Source organism: Balaenoptera physalus, assembly GCF_965194825.1.
Source record: "Balaenoptera physalus genome assembly, chromosome: 14".
Lineage (NCBI taxonomy): Eukaryota > Metazoa > Chordata > Mammalia > Artiodactyla > Balaenopteridae > Balaenoptera > Balaenoptera physalus.
The window spans coordinates 57,021,422-57,039,238 of NC_138893.1; the positions used below are offsets into that span (position 1 = coordinate 57,021,422).

The 17,817-nt window shown below is 35.2% G+C and overlaps 1 protein-coding gene across 8 annotated transcripts in view; it reads right to left on the minus strand.

The window, feature by feature from the left end:
• The window catches only part of EXOC6 (exocyst complex component 6), a 219,496-nt gene that overhangs the window by 156,012 nt on the left and 45,667 nt on the right, over positions 1-17,817 (minus strand). For 7 of the 8 annotated variants that reach the window (XM_082423664.1, XM_082423666.1, XM_082423669.1 and 4 more), the window contains exon 2: positions 1,122-1,293. In XM_082423664.1, the coding sequence (XP_082279790.1) occupies positions 1,122-1,293 (172 nt within the window). Of the gene's footprint in view, positions 1-1,121; positions 1,294-2,632; positions 2,764-17,817 lie in introns of all 8 variants that reach the window. The other variant, XM_082423668.1, reaches the window with a different exon arrangement.

Sequence of the window (17,817 nt, forward strand, 5' to 3'; positions counted from 1 at the left end):
GGGCTTTTGTTAACTTCAATTACTTATGACAGTTCTTTTTAACAGATTCTGTGGCAAACTTCTCAAATTTAATCTAGATTTTTGAACTTTACTTGCTTCCCTAAGTCTGTAAAACAATTCAAATCACTGACCCAGTTGACCACTGGTCCCTTTTTGATAACTTCAATGAGGTCTATGTGCCATTCACTGTCTGTAGGAAATGGTGATTGCATTTTATGGTAATTAAACATTCATACTTTGCTGAATGCAAACACTGGGTGGTTGATTAACATCAAACACGGAAATCTCAATCCACAGCAACATTTTAATGCTGCAGGTGCAGGCAAAGCTCAACCTCAAATTTTCCCACATATTAAGTGACTCATTAGGTCATCATAGTAAGGAAGCACATTCTGGTTTATTAAAAATCTCATTAATTTCTGAACAAAGATGCTCAGTGACCTCATTGATGCTGTATTTGGTCTCTTGTTATCTGAATATCCTTTATATAATGGTTTTCTAATCATAACCTCTGGTGAACCAGGGTCGTTCTGGCTGCTAAGCTCTCCAAATGTAAAGAAAGATAAATAGGACAATTCTTATAACTAAATATTTTGTATTCTGACAGAACAAATCCAGGTCTCATTTAATAAATAATGTTTTTGCTGTGTGGCAGAAAATGTAGACCAACTTTCCTTAAGAAAACTACACATTGCTATTAAACTAAGAAAAAAAACCAAAAAACAGTTTCACTATTATTAAATAATTTTGAGAACACAATCATTTATAGTAAGTTTTTACAAGTTTTCAGAAGATAGCTTTTTATCAATATTGTACTAATTGTCACTTTAGAGCTCTAAAACTCCAAATGAGGCCTTTCATTGTGTGAATTTTTAGAGTTCAATTCCCTGCATGGAAAGAAATCCTGTTAAGTCAATGCATTACTTGGTTTACAAAAAAAAAAAAAAAGAGATTACTCCTGTCATTAGCATGACAACTGTATTATTGGAGCATTCCCAAATATGTACACTAATCCACTTGTTAAAAATAGTGCATTTAATAATGATTTGTAAATATGCACTATAAACTAATACTTGAGTAATTTGAGAGCAAAGGTAAATAGAATTTTAACTATTCCTTACCTTCAGTTTTTCTGCATCAGTCCTTACTTTAAGGAGTTCTGTAATAGCATCTACAAAACCCTGATGATGAAAATTACACATCTTTTCAATTTCCTTGTCATGATTACGGATACAAGCATCTAACTTTTCCATAAACTTCTTGTGTGCATTTGGTTGGTCATCATACACAGACCTGTATATATACAAAAAGAAAGGTAACATTAACTTCCCAGTTCACCAAAATTTACTCTTTATTAAGCCCAATCTCTGCAAGAGCTGATATCTTAAAATAAAATCTCTGAACAAACAAACTAGGTTGATAGTACTGACATTAACAGAAATAATTTGGGTGGAAAATACTTAATTTCTTTTTGAACATGTTAATATTTAAAGAGCCACAAGCCCTCTAGATACATCACTAGGCATCTGGAAATAAAAGTCTGAGACTCAGGAGATGAGTCTTCAACATACTAGTGCTCAAAAAAGAATCACTAAGTGAATGATGAAGGAATGAATGAACAAATTCCTGATTTCTACAGCATTTATTGTGTCAGGACATATTCTGACTGCTTTACATATTAACTCTTTAATCCTCATAACAAGCCTGTAACGTAGTATTGTTATTACCCTTGCTAATTTACAGATAAGTTACAGATTATGTAACTGTCATAAATTCCACAACTAGCAAGTGACAGCTAGTTGCTAGTTGTGGAACGAACATGAATATGGGATATGAATCCTGGTAATCTGGCTCCAGAGTTCATATTCCCAAGTACAAGGCCATACTGCAAACACCCCAATGTTCTCTAAACATGATGTTTGCACTCCTACTGTATCTTAGCTCCTGCTGTCTCCACATTGAGGGACTTCCCCATCCACCATGCAGGAAAGGATTAACCTTGCCCAAAAAAAGGTTTGGCCCTTGCCCCCAACTCCTGGGCAGTTAGCCTTTGGAATGTCCTGCCTGATAGATGCCTTTGTTTACTTGGGCGCCTTGGGCAATGCCAAATAGTCTAAGCTAACAATGTGACTTACAATGTGATTTACAGTTGATGGGGGCATGGGGCCACATGGTATGAGCTCTGGAGGGGCTGAAGATTAAGGTCAACAACTCAGGCAGTCAGCCGTGACTATGGGACCAACCCCCAGTAAAAGACACCATGGCTTGGGAGAGCTTCCCTGGTTAGTAATACTCCATGACTGTTACCATGCATCATTGCTGGGGTAAATAAGTGCTGTCCACATGACTCCAGTAGGAAAGGACAATTGGAAGCTCCCTGCTGGAACTCTCCTAGATCCTGCCTGATGTGTCTTCTCCTGTTGTTAATTTTAATCTGTATCTTTTTTTAAATTATTATTATTTTATTTATTTATTTAGGCTGCACTGGGTTTTCGTTGCGGCGCGCGGGCTTCTCTAGTTGCAGCGCACAGGCTTAGTTGTGGTATGTGGGATCTTAGTTCCCCAACCAGGGTTCAAACCCGGACTCCCTGAGTTGGGAGCAAAGAGTCTTAACCACTGGACCATACTGAACCTGAAAGCAGTCTTGGGGACCTTCCAAAAATGTGCACCCCCATCTGTTGCCCATGGTTTGAGGTTCAGTTCAAGTCCCATTTCCTCCAGCAGGCCTTTTTCAATCATTTCCATGCCAAGTAATCTTTTCATCTGTAGGACAGATGAAAAGTCAGTCTGCTCACTCTGACACGTTATATACAAATATTTCTTTACATTGTAACTTAAATGTTTCAAGTATATGTCATATATTGTGTTTCTCCACAAAGACCGTAAGCTTCTTGAGGGCAGCCTCCATGTGGCAGATTTTTAGTGAGTACCTATTATAACACTAGACACAGCAATATAAGGTTGCAATCATTAAGAACTTGGGCCTTCAAGAGCTAAGCTAGAACTAGGCTCTGATCTTGGATATCTTCTCTTTTCTACCTATACTGTCTCTAGATCTCACCTAGACTTGGAGTTTTAAATTCCATAAACACTCTGACACCTCCCAAATTTATATTTCTAGGCCTGATCTCTCCCTTGAACTTCAAACTCATGCATCACTCCAACTGGATATCTGATAAGCATCTCAAATATGTCCAAAATGAATTCCTATCTTCTTCCCCAAACCCTGGTCCTCCCACAGCCTTCCCTCATCTTAGTAAACTCCATTATTCTAGTTGTTCAGGCAAAAAAACCTTGAAATCATCCCTGACTATTCTCTTCTCTCACCTCCCCACCAAAACAATCCAGCCACATCTCACTACCTCCACTGGTATCACCCTGCACTAAGCCAACAACTTGTCTTGCCTAGATTACTGCCAACAGCTCCCTAACCAGTCTCCTTGATTCCACCCTTGTTTCCCTTCAGTCTGTTCTCAACAAAGTAGACAAAATAATCCCACTAAAATATAAGTCAGACCCCATGTCTCTCTTCTGCTCAAAACCCTATTTTTCTTACAGCAGCCTATAAAGCCCTACATAATTCTGCCCCATATTATCACAATGACCTCACTTCCTAATACTTTACTTATTCCACGCCAGCAACACTGGCCTCCTTGTGGTTCCTGAAACACCACAAGCACATTCCTGTCCTATGCCTTGCACATGCTGCTTCCTCTAGCTGGATCACATTTCTCACACATGGCTGTCTCCCTCTCCTCCTTCAGGTTTTTGGGTCTCCTTCTTGATGAAGCCCTTTCTGGCCACAATATCCACATTATAAACACACACACACACACACACAATTCCCTTTCCTGCCTTTTTTTTTTCTAAAATAAAGGAATTTACTTTGTCACTGCATCACTCTTACCACTATTGAATATACTCTCTATTTCACACTTTTATTTATTTTCTGTCTTTGCTCACTGGAATGTAAGTTGCAGGAGGGCAGAGAGTTTCTGTCTGTTTTGTTCCCTGTTGTACACCCAGCCCTAGAATAGAGCCTACCACGTAGCAGATGGTCAATAAATAATTGATAGATGGACAGATGGATGGATGGAATCAAAAAGGACACTCACTAGCTGTTCAACCTCAGCTAAGCCAAACAACTTTTCTAAATCCAAATTCTCTCAACAATAAAATAGGGATTTAAAAAAGAATCTACATCAGAGTGTTATGAGGATTAAATTAGTAAACATATGAAAAACTCTTAGCACAATAACTGACACCTAGTAAGTGCTCAATATACACTGGCTACTATCATAGTATGCACATAAGAGACAACCAAATCCTTGTTAAATAAGTGAACCATCTGCTGAATAATTAAGTACTGGCTGCAAATATCAAATAGCTAACACTCAGTTACCCATGCTGTAGGAGTTGACTACCCCCAATACCTGACAATTGTAAGGGACTTTTATAATTTTTACATCTAATATTTCATTTATTTCTTACACCACACCAGAGAAAATATCACTGCCTCCTTTTTACAAATGAGGAAACAGGCATAGAAATGGTAAATGAGTTGCCCAGTGTCGCCTAGTTAGTGAGTGACCGAGGCAGTACCAGAATTCCCATCTCATGCTTTTCCTATAATTAACACATATAGTTAACAAGAACTCTTAATTAAACAAACAACATTATACCAAAGGAAAATTTGTGTGCAAGAGGAAATTTATATAACTGACCCTGGTGTGCTATAAACAAATTTTTATTTCATAATTGTGAACAAGTATTATATTTCTTTAAGTAATGTATATATATGCATTTCTAAGATCACTTTTTACATATTTTAATAAAAGTTTGATATTTATCTGGCTCTTAAAATACCAGGTAGTAAACAGAAAATACCAAAAGAACCGGCTCTTTTTTCTTTTTTTCTATTACTGTTGTAGCATTGTAGCAAAACACTAGCAAGAGGTATTTCAGGACTGCCCTACTACAATGTCACTCCAAAGGAAAGTCTGACTCCTTTTGTGAGTGCAAAGGCAATACTCTTATTTCTTTAAAAAATAACAATGACATATAAATAAAAAGAAAGAAGAGAAACAATAGTTATTTCCCATAAGTCTATTTTATTTTAGAAAGTTCTTAAAGTCCAAACCTTAGTGTTCCTTTCCAATTTATTCTCTAGAGCTTTAAAAACTACTCCTGCTTTATAGTGATTCAGAACACTGCCAGTGCATCTATCATAGCATCTATTTATATATATACAAACATATATAGGAATATAATACATATATTACAGCATATATATTAAAACATTTAATAGCAGTGTAACTATTATAGCAGGTGAACACCTTTTTTCCTACTGATGTTATTAGTATGGAGAAAAACAATATCATGACATATGTAATACCCACCATCCATTAACAGAAAACCAAAACCTGAAATGGGTGAACTATTTACATTCCATGCCTTCTGCTATTAAAATAGAATGGTAAGTCCCAATACAGGAAATAAAAATAACATTAAAGAATTAGTACTGTGAATGAGAAGGAAGAGTAGGTCTTGATCTGCCTACTGATAAGTCTCTCCTGACCCTTGGTAACCATCTGCCATTCCAGTCCTGAGTACAAGCTGCACTCCAAGCTGATACAACCACTTGTCAACCACAATCCACATCAACGAGATCATTCTGAGCAGAGTACACAGAAATGAAGTCGAGATAAAGAAATGTTCTAAATCACAGAAATGAATTACATTTAAAGAAAGTATTGAAGAATGACCCGGCAAGTGCCAGAATCCAAAATTCACCAAATGATAGAATATTCTAGGGTCCTGAAAAGAACCCTAGAAAGTTCACAGTTCTGCCTTTCTTAATTTAATAGATGCAACACAAATCTAAAAGCCAAATGCAAGTACTCAAAAAAGGCATTAATCACGACATGTAGCTGATTTAACCCTCTACCCACTCTCATGAAAAGTAAAGTCAAAAGTAATTTAAAATTTGCCAATAAAGCCAATAACAAACAGCTAAGTGAATAGAGAGAGGCAGGAAGGGAGAAAAGGTGGGTATGTATAGAACACTGGAAAAAGGAAGAAAAGAAAAGCAATTCTCATCCCAAGATTTTTTGCATAGCAAGAATTATCAATCTTCTCTCTGAAGGGATCTATGCTTAATTATAGAGATAATCTGGTGAGAAGGTGGAGGGAGACGGATATGGAGAGAAGCAGAGAAGATGTGCACCCCCTGCCAACAATTCCCCAGAGACTTAGTGGACTAAAGAGGAGTCATATTCTGCTGCTTCTGGCTTAAACTACAAAAAAAACAGTAACACACGACCAAGTACTCACTATTAGGTGATTTACATGCATTATCTCATTAGTATTCACTACAGCTTAATGATGTAGATACTGTTAGCATCCCAATTTACAAATGTAGTTTGGGAAGATTAAGACTTTAAGTCCAAAGTAACAGAGTAGTGGGACCAAGATTTAACCCCAGGTCTACCTAGTTCCAAAGCCAGTGCTCTTAACCATTATTTTAGACAGCCTCTCCAATCAGAAATGGTGATAAGCAGCATGAGAATGCAGAGAAGTTACCAGCATAGCAACTAACCAGATCACCTTTGAAGATCAACAATTGAGAATGACTCAGTAGGGAATCCCTGATGTGCACTGTTGCACCCATCAGGTGAAATCATCCAACGAACAGAAAAAGGGGATGAGAACTGAGGCATAGCTAATTGTTAGGCAGTATTAAATTACAAACGCAAGAAAATAAGGAGGAACAAAGTATGAAGCAGAGAAAACTGAGAGCCTGGTACTCAGCTAACCTCAGCTGAAGGGACTCTGAAAAATCTATTTTTCTTTTTCCTTTTTATGTCTTTGAATGATAATCATTATTCTTTGAAATTCTGACTTGCAGGGCAAGAAAGGAAATACCATTCAGCACTATTCATTCCTTGAATCCTAAGTTGGTTAACAGTTGTATCCATCTAATTAGTGTGCCAGATATACTGCTGTCCTAAATGTTCAAGCAATATACAATGTTAATGAAAATAATTTTTTCTTCTTTCAAAATGTCCCCAGGATTTTATAATGTCTATTGGCAAGCCTAATCAAGTTTCTATAAATAAATACACACAGATATGACAAAACCAGAAAGAGTGAACATTAGAAAGTCAGTAAATTTTCCACTACCCACATCCACTATGGTTGCAACTTAGTGCTCCATATATAGATAATGACTTCAATATAAGAGTCCAGTCAGCACTTCCAAAAGCTTAGCACAATAAAACCTTACTTCTGGCAAAATTTAATGCTAATCAGACAAAAATCAGATGCAAAATCAATTTTAAAAGAAGAGATGACTTTAAAACTTCGCGAAGAAAAACGAAGATAGACTACGCTACACTATGATTTTATTTACATATTTTAACTTTAGCAACGAGGAATGCATAAAAGCATTCTTGTATTTGTCTTAAAAAATGTTTATGTCTTAAAAGCATAGCTAAAAAAAATTTTTTAGGTACACACTTTCTATCTTCATTATATCTAATCTTCCACACCAATGCAAAGTACGGAAATATGAGTTATCTCACAGTATTTGATCATCTGATGTATCAGGCTTATAGAATGTAAACAAGTAAATGTGCTTTCTGAAATGCCTCTTGAATTGTATGCATAGGGCTCCTCCTAGTGGTAATAAAGTAAATATAAGAAAACTAAGATGTCATTTAAATGTTAAAATTGGCTCTTTGAAAATTAATGCTTTTATCATAAAATCAAATGTCTTAATGGAGGCACTCAGCCTACTTCGATATTTTAGACAGATGCTACATTCTGTTAATAATATTAATAATTTACTCATCATATTCCAATTTTGTTTAGGAAAACATCTTTCTGAAGGAAAACATTCACAAGATACTATGTGAAAAAGAACTCTTCTTATTACTGGCAACATTAGGATTTTTTTTGTCAAAAAGCATATAATACCCGTACACTATTTTCAGTATCTTTTTCTTTCATTGTATCTTCATTGTAAAAAAAAAAAAATTCCATCATAATAACTGTAAAGAAAATAAAATCTGTTTCCTGAGAAATTATTTTTAAAATTTTCTTTTACTAAAATAATTGTATCAGGGCTTCCCTGGTGGCGCAGTGGTTGAGAGTCTACCTGCTAATGCAGGGGACACGGGTTCGCGCCCTGGTCTGGGAAGATCCCACGTGCCGCGGAGCAGCTAGGCCCATGAGCCACAACTACTGAGCCTGCGCGTCTGGAGCCTGTGCTCCGCAACAAAAGAGGCCACAATAGTGAGAGGCCCGCGCACCGCGATGAAGAGTAGCCCCCGCTTGCCGCAACTACAGGAAGCCCTGGCACAGAAACAAAGACCCAACATAGTAATCAATCAATCAATAAATAAATCTTTAAAAAAATAATAATAATAATAATAATAATAATTGTATCAGCTACTTCTGACTTCCACTGTATGCTTTTTAATGTCATTTTCTACTTTTTCAAACATTAACCACATTTTTTTCACCAGTTCCTCAAATGACACATTTGCCTTAATTCTGTACTTCTAGTAATAAAAAATTGTGTTTGCATCCGTTTGAGCATTCTATATTCTTCCAGTCCACAGGCATTTTTCTATTCTCTCACCAGTGTTTCAAATGGCTTATCAAACTTAATTTCTAAAATATTAATTTTATATTTCCAATAATTAGTATTCAAGATTTGGTATTTCATATTAACGAGATTATTTATGATACTTTTTCAGCAATTTCATATTTATATTGAATGCTTTTCATGTTCTAAGTACCAATCATACTGATTAGCACCGAAATTTTGGTTACTAACTATAAAAAATATACTTTTCTAATATTAAACATATTTATGACAATTAACCACCCTATGATTATCAGCTTTTGACAAATTTAACATTCCTAAAAATGCTGCTATGAAAACAATGTTAAACGTAATACAGAAAAAGTGATCAGAAGTTTTCAAAAGCTATTAAAACCATCTTATCCAATACAAATTACTTGCTATCAATCTCAAAAATAGTTTTAAAAACAGGTTTTCGGTATATCAATAAATTTGGTAAATTCAGCAAATTGGTCATGCAACAAACCAGTCATTTGGCAAGTAATTTAAGGCCAAGATTTGAAAATATTTACTTAAATAGAAGCACATGAATTGCTAGTTTAAGTTCTTTCGGAACAGGATATATGTAAGCCCCAAGCATAAAAGGGCAGTTACACACCAGTGAGACGCTACTTTCTCTCATCAGCAGTTCTCTGTGCCTACTGTATGGATCCTGGAAACTAGGAGAAGCTACACTGAGATACTCTAACTGCTCCTACCCTAAGTGACCACTTGGTTTTTGTATCCGAGGCTATGTAAATTGGAAATGTAATCTAATTTTTCAGTGGAGCAGTGTCTTCAAACCAGTTTATAACCCACTTGAAAACCTGCAGCTAGAGTCAGAAATGGGACTTGAAACACTGCAACTCTCTTTAGCAGCCTTTAGATACATTTAAGGTGCCCAAAATTCCAGTTACATCCATATGAGAAACAATGAGCTAAAATATTCAAAGAGAGCAAATGAGTTCTCATTGGGGAGAAAAGCCCCTTTTACATAAGGTCACATGATTTGGAATTCTTTTTTTTTTAAACAACGAATAGCAAAGACACCATTTCCCTACCTTAAGTACACAAAAGGACTGCTCAAAGTACCACTCCATCTTGGGGAAAAAAAAAATTTTATATTACAGTTACTTAGCAATTTAGAACAGCAAGAAAGAAAATAGTCAATATAAGGTGTCATGTTAAATGTTAGTACTCCTAACATTTTCCAACCATTTCATCAAATACATCAAACATGAATAACAAGTTCCCATAACTTTCCCTGATTCTCTGTAATCCAGGTACAAATAAGAAGTGAAATAGCTCCAAAGCATTAACAGCAGGATAAAGAGAAAGGAGAATTCTTTCCAACAATATTCATTAAGTACCAACCATGTACAACAAAAACTGAAAATTAAGCGCAAAAGACAGGCATATGCACAGGTAACTTTAATACAGAGGATGGCTGCTCTCTAAATCATTAAAATTTATCTGTGCTGAGCCTAACTCTTCAAGGAGGCAGGAAAGTTTTGAAAGTAAATGAAGTTTTATAACACAGGTCCAAAATTCTCTGACACACCTTCCATTGAGAGATGGGGTCTATATCCCTTTCCTTTGAATTTGGACAGGCTTATGACTGCTTCAACCAATGGAATATAACTTAAGTAATAATATGTGACTTCAGAAGCTAGAATAAAAAGCCATGCAGCTTCCACATAGATGTCTTTAGATACTCATTCTGGGGAAAACCATCCATCACGTAAGAAATCTAACAATCCTAAAAATGCCATGCTGAAGAGGCCACATGTGGGCACTCCCAACTGACAGCACATCAACTGCCAGCAATGTGAGTGAGCCACCGTGGCTGTCTAGTCCAGTTGAGCCTCAGCTGATTTTAGCCCAAGCAGCAACCAATATCTGACTGCAGCCGCATGAAAGACCCCAAGCCGCAACTGTCCAGCAGAATCCTTCCCAAACATCTGAAAAAGGTTTCTAAGTACATGAACAAATTGTTTGGACATTTGCATAAAATATTTAAAATCGAATTAAATTTAAATCTTTTCCAGAATAATTCTTTTTTTCACCATTTCTTTTTCCCTTTTGGCACTAATCCTTTTTGGCACTGTCCTTAACTTCTTTTTTGACCCCAGGATGCTCCTCCCCACAATATGCCTCAATCTTAAACTTCCTTCAAAATTCACCTCAAGATAGTTCCTTTGGGATACTTTCATGAATAGCTATATTGAATAATGACTTTCCCATTACCTGGAATTTTCCCAGCTCTTTTACATACAGTCTATAATACACTATCTTTTATTTATTTGTATAACACATCAAATTTATTCTCCAATTACTTAGTGTATGTTTTATCTTCTAAATTCCTTGAGAACTGAAGGTGCCTTCACAAATGCTGTGAGGATGCAAAGAACTGCAACTCTTAATAAAGAGAAAAGGTTCACTAGAGGGCACTCTTCACCAAAAAGTAATCTCTAGACATCCAAATATTTTTCTTTTACGATTGTATCAAAATACGGTGTGCATCTCATACTCAACCTAATTAACAACTAAGTACTGTGAAATCAAAATAAAAATATTTCCTCCTTTTTTAAAATCTGCTTTATGCTGTTATCTACTGCTTTAATATAATGGTTAAAAACAGGAGAACAACAAAAACAGACATACAGATCAATGGAACAAAATAGAGAAGCAAAAAATAAACCCACACACCTACGGTCAATTAATCTACGATAAAGGAGGCAAGAATGTACAATGCAGAAAAGACAAGCAAGTAGTGTTGGGAAAGCTGGACAGGTGCATGTAAATCAATGAAATTAAAACACTCCCTCACACCATATATAAAAATAAACTCCAAATGGTTTAAAGATCTAACTATAAGACAAGATACCATAAATCTCCTAGAAGAGAACATAGGCAAAACATTCTCAGACTTAAAACGTAGCAATATTTTCTTGGATCAGTCTCTCAAGTCAAAAGAAATAAGAGTAAATATAAACAAATGGGACCTAATCAAATTTAAAAGCTTCTGCACAGCCAAGGAAACCAATAACAAAATGAAAAGATAAACCACGGAATGGGAGAAAATATCTGCAAATGATGCAACCTATAAGGGGTTAATATCCAAAATATACAACTCAATATCAAAAAAACAAACAGTCCAATCAAAAAATGGGCAGAAGACCTAAATAGACATTTCTCCAAAGAAGACATACAGATGGCCAACAGGCACATGAAAAAATGTTCGACATTGTTGACTACTAGAGAAATGCAAATGAAAACCACAGTGGTATCACTGGTCAGAATGGCTATCATCAAAAAGTCTACAAATAATAAATGCTGGAAGGGTGTGGGGAAAAGGGAACCCTCCTACACTGTTGGTGGGAATGTAAATTGGTACAGCCACTATGGAAAACAGTATGGAGGTTCCTTAAAAAACTAAAAATAGAGCTATCACATGATCCAGCAATCCCACTCCAGAAAAGCCAGAAAATATAGCCAGCCAGAAAAGACGAAAACTCTAATTCAAAAAGATACATGCACCTCAGTGTTCATAGCAGCACTATTTACAATAGCCGGAACATGGTAACAACTCAGGTGTCCATGAACAGACAATTGGTTTAAGAAGATGTGGTGTGTACATATATATTGAAATATATACAACGAAATATTACTCAGCCATAAAAAAAATGAAGTATTGCCATTTGCAGCAACATGGATGGACCTAGAGAATATCATACTAAGTAAGTCAGACAAAGACAAATATTATATATCACTTATATGTGGAATCTAAAAAAAATACAAATGAATCTATATACAAAACAGAAACAAAGTCACAGACATAGTAAACAAACTTAAGGTTACCAAAGGGGAAAAGGAAGGGAAAGAGGGATAAATTAGGAGTATGGCATTAACAGATACAAACTACATAAAATAGATAAGCAACAAGGATTTACTGTATAACACAGGGAACCATATTGAATATTTTATAATAACCTATAATGGAAAATAATCTGAAAAAATATATATATATGTAACTAAATCACTTTGCTGTATACCTGAAAGTAACACAAAATTGTAAATACTATACTTGAATTTTTAAAAACTTTTTAATTAAAAAAATAACAGAACAGAACCATAAACACCATAAAAATTCTCTGGCAACTCCAAGCTCCTATGGGGAAGCATGGACAATCTAGCATAGGATAAACTTTTATATATTACATGGTGCCTGACATATCATAGGCACTCAGATATTAAAAGAACACACAGAAAAATAAGTTTACTAAAGAACATCTTAAACTCAGTGTTTGAATTTATAAAAAATACATGAGTTATTTTTATATGGAAAACTGATGGGAAATTAGTACTGACTCTTAAGGTAAGATCTAAAGAAACTGAGTATCAGTCAAATATAAACAAAAATGTATTTCACTTATCTTCTCGACCAGCATTGGAAAAATTTATAGATAATTTTTATGATTTGTTCCATGTTAAATGTCTTATATATGAGGATAATGCTAAAATTACTGAATGAAAAGTAATCTAAAACTTCTAACAGATTGAAGAGTTTTTTAACCTACCTCTAAACTATATAACATCAGCATTTTTATGGGGAAAAATATGTCAAGCAAAGTTAATGTTTAAAAAAATAATAATTTTTGGAGGTTCTGGAAAAGATATAAGTATATCCTGAAGTAAAAAAAAAAAGAACTTTACCAAACTGCAGAAAATATTAAAAATGAAAGTCAGCTATAAATGCATTTCATTCTAACTCTGGAAGAAAGGATTCCAAAATTATGCATTTTTAAAATAAATATACATTAATACATATTAATTTAATTTTTATAATGTGTTTTTCAAAAGACACTTTGCCAAATAAGTGTAATTCAGAAATAGTGTGGAAGAAAACCGAAAGATGGTTACCCTGATACAAGGCTGATCCTAACTCCCACTATTCATCCTGACCACACAGTCCACTTCTGCTGGTCATTTCACAGCTCAGCAGAAAAAACGGACAAAAAACAAGAAGTTGAGAAGAGCAATTCTGTGTCCATTCAAAAGCAGAATATAATTAACAAAATAAAAAATAAAAATAATCTTTTACATTTGTACTGCTGCTTTGCAATCCACAGCAATTCTGCATACGTCATTGCATCTGATACCAAGAACCCTAGGGAAGTGGACAGGGCAGCTGGTTTTATCTCTGCCTCACAGATGAAGGAAATGAGGCTCAGAGAAGTTAAAGGATTTGCTCAACAGCACGTGTCTACAAAAGGCCAGAGCCAGGTCTACAATCCAAGTCTTGAACTCACACGGAGTGTTAGAGAATATTGCACGAGAAAAGGTAAAAGGAGCTCACTGCAAAAAATCTCCAAACACTCAGTTGCTGAAATTCTTTACCTTAAATATGTCAGTAACATGTTCATTACTCAATTCCAGAGTATCTTCCTTATTACCATGGCAATGCCTCTATTAATGAATTCTCTCAAAATTAAGCTCCATTAAAATGAAGTTGGCAATACCCAAACATCAACAACACACACACACTCTCTCACAAACCACACAAAGAATAGTTGCCTGCCTTCACATTCAGGCATGACAAAAACAGAAAACAAGACAACAAACAAACCATTGTACATGGATTCTATTAGGCCCCGTCTACCAAATTGAAAAGAACTAGCCCTTCTAGTAAGAAAGGCTAAAAGCAAATCTGATTTATGTTCTTTTTAACACAGGAATGAATGAATGAGGATAGGAATGATGAAAAAGAGAAGGCAGGGAAAGATGGTGTCTTGTTTTTTCCATCATTTAGAATTGAAAAAGGGCCTGAAGAGGGTACAAAGGTCAGTGATTTTTCTTGCATCAAGCAACCCCCAGTCCTGGAGAGAATAAACCAGAGACTGGCGTTACTAAAACTACTGGAGGCCTGTACCTTGGAACTGCAGAACTGCAGAGGAATAAGGGACCTATATCTGACATAGTATAAGTTCAAGATACAGGACCCTCCCTCCCTGAGTATAATTCTGGTCACATTCCTTACTGTTTCCAATCTTAATGTAAACCTTCCCACCTTTTTAAGTTAAAATTTAATAATGTTTTTATATTGCAGCTTTCATTATCTGATACTCTAAATCAGAAGGCAAAGCATCATGACTAAGAGTACAGGCTCAGAAGCCAAATGGCCTATGTTCATATCTAGCTCACCACTTACTGACTGCCTAGGGCAAATGACCTAATCTATCTCTACCTCAGTTTCTTCATCGGCAAAATGAGTACCTCATTTGCTTCTTATGAAGATTAAATAAAATAACACATATAAGTGTTTAAAACAGTGGCATATAGTAAATATTCAACAGATGTTAGCTATTATCTATTATTTCCTACATGATTATTTTCACTTACAGGAACCAAGATTCTAAGAAATTATTTTAGAGTTAATATCACCGTTCACAGAATTTCACAAAAAATATGAACCACCTAAATGTGCAACAATAGGAAATAATCAAATAAATAGAGAAAATAGGTTGAAAATTATATATAATGTAATTTAACTTCACTTAACAAATATTTAACAAAGTTCAACATTTAAAATGTTGAATATCATAACTTCAATAAATAAATATTTGTTGTTTCTAACATAAAAAATGACTAGAATTTTGATTATCCTTAAGCAGTAGGAAAAAAAGTGATTTTTTCCCTCCTCTCTTTCTATATATTCTTCAAGTTTTCTATAATGAAGGTTCTTGTTTTTCATTAATTCAGTTCAAAAAGTATTTAATATGAGTTTGTTGTACCCATGGCATTATGCTACGTAACACAATTGGAACTAATCAGAGATGCATGACAATAATAAGCTTCATGGACTATTACATTAGGCCTGCATTTAAGACATTTATTTAAAATATACAGGGAATTCCCTGGTGGTCCAGTGGTTAGGACTCAGCACTTTCACTGCATGGCCCAAGTTCAATCCCTGGTTGAAGAACTAAGATCCTGCAAGCCGCACAGTACAACCAAAAATAAAGAAAGAAAGAAAAGAAAATATATATCCTAAGACATACAACTAAATAACATTGTGTAGCATTTTTTAAAATCCATGCTATAAGATTTCAGACACAGAAAATACACATATATGTATATGTGTGCATATATTTATTTATTTGTTTATTTATCCACATAGAATGCAGTCTTCTAAGATGCCAAGACTTCATAGAGGAAATAGGACCTAAGAAAGGAGTTCAGTGACAGGTAATATTTGAGTAGGTGGAGAAATAAGGAGGAGGGAGTTCAATCATGGTAAACACAGCCAGGAAGGAACATAGTATTGTGAAAAAGACGATTAAACTGTCTAACTGATGTGAAGGATACCTGTTGTAAGTAGAGAGAATTCTATCATAACTCTTAGAGTAGTTATTCTTAACCTTTATCTGGGCAGTGGCCAGGGAGTGGCAAGACTCCTCTCTGAGATTTTAATAAAAGTTATAGATCTTCTCCCCAGAAAAGTGCACAAACACAACGGCAATATATTCTTTGTCTCTGAAAACTGTTCACAAGGCTGAACGAGCAGTACAGCCCCTTCCAATTACAGTACGTTGCACCAGAGGTGTACAACTGATCTGAGCTGGTTCAGTTAGACACATTCTTTCAGGAATTTTGAAGTGGAATTCAGAAATAGCCAGCTGTATGTGCCTGACTGACATACAGAAGCTGTAGGTAGTCATCCTCCTCAAGGGCAGAGAGAAGCAGAGAAAGCCAGACCTCTCAGAAAATGAAGACAGAACAAAGCATGGAGAAACAGAAAGAAATATGGTCTTCTACTTCTTTGTTCCAGTCTTTTGAGAAGTATGATTTTTGTGAGATACCCAGTAACCTTCCACTATTTTTTTTTTCATTTTTTTCCTTAAGTTAATTCAAGTTGGTTTGGTACTTACAACTAAAACAAACAAACAAAAAATCCTTAACTAAGACATACATGCATGCACGCACACACGCACACAACACACACACATGCACACAACACACACACACACACAATTTTACAATTATAAGGAGTTGACAAACTCCCTTATCTGATCAATACATTAGAGTATGTCTTCCCAAATGAATAAGTTATAGGCATACCACAATAATGATCATCTCAACCCTCATTCTAACTTTCTGTTTGTGCCATAATATAAAAAATGCTGGGAACAATTACCACAAAATAATCCAGAAATAAAGGCATAGTTTAAGTAAACAGACGCTTGAGGAAAAGAAAATGTCAAACAGGTCTCTAGAATAACAATAATAAACAGTAATAATATAATGCCATCTAGCTTTTACACAACACTTTTAATTTCTTCAAAACATCCACAATTTTGTACAGCCAAGTAAAGAACTCAGGATAAGTTAAGTGTCCTAAAATACCAGTGTTGGGTATCTAAACCAAGTAGGTATCTTGTAGCTGCAGAGTAAATGAGAGTTTTTAGCAACTCTAGGAATGTATAAACACAGAAATGTATAAACACAGAATTTAATTTCTTTCATCACACAATGCTGAAAAAGATTTCTTGTTAACAAAATATTCACTCTTTTCCCATGAAATATTTCATCTAGTTTGCCACATGCATTCTTAGAACGCTTTAGTAAATAATGCCCAGGTGTTTCCTCTAATTCAATTGAAGATATTCTGTCAAAAAATATTTCAATGATAGAGTTGACATGCCCTAATTTTTTAAAACATGGATATGATCATATCTTAAAGGATCACACAACCTATCAAAGCATCAAGATCAAGCAAAGGCAAAAAAGCAAAGGATGATTTTCTCCACATTTCTGATGTTATATTTTACTTGCCTTGTTTTCCTCTATGTACAATTTCTCAGCCTTGTTCTCACGAATAGTATCCTGTTTCCATGCATAGGAAAGAGCCTAGTGCAGTCTGTTAGTTAACATTACTTCCTATAACTAGGATTGACATTCTGTAATACCAACATTAACACTCACTGAAATTCTGGTTAACAACACAGCACAAAGATGATCGTTAATGGACATCCTCTATGGTGAAATGTGAATTGATAATCAGCTAACAGAGATTTGCAATAGACTTCCTCCTTCCTGTTTTTACACTCCTGACCAAGGAGATGTCTCTTCCTGTTGACTTTTGTGCTACTTGGTAAAAAGCTAAAGATGAGGAATGGAAACACCTA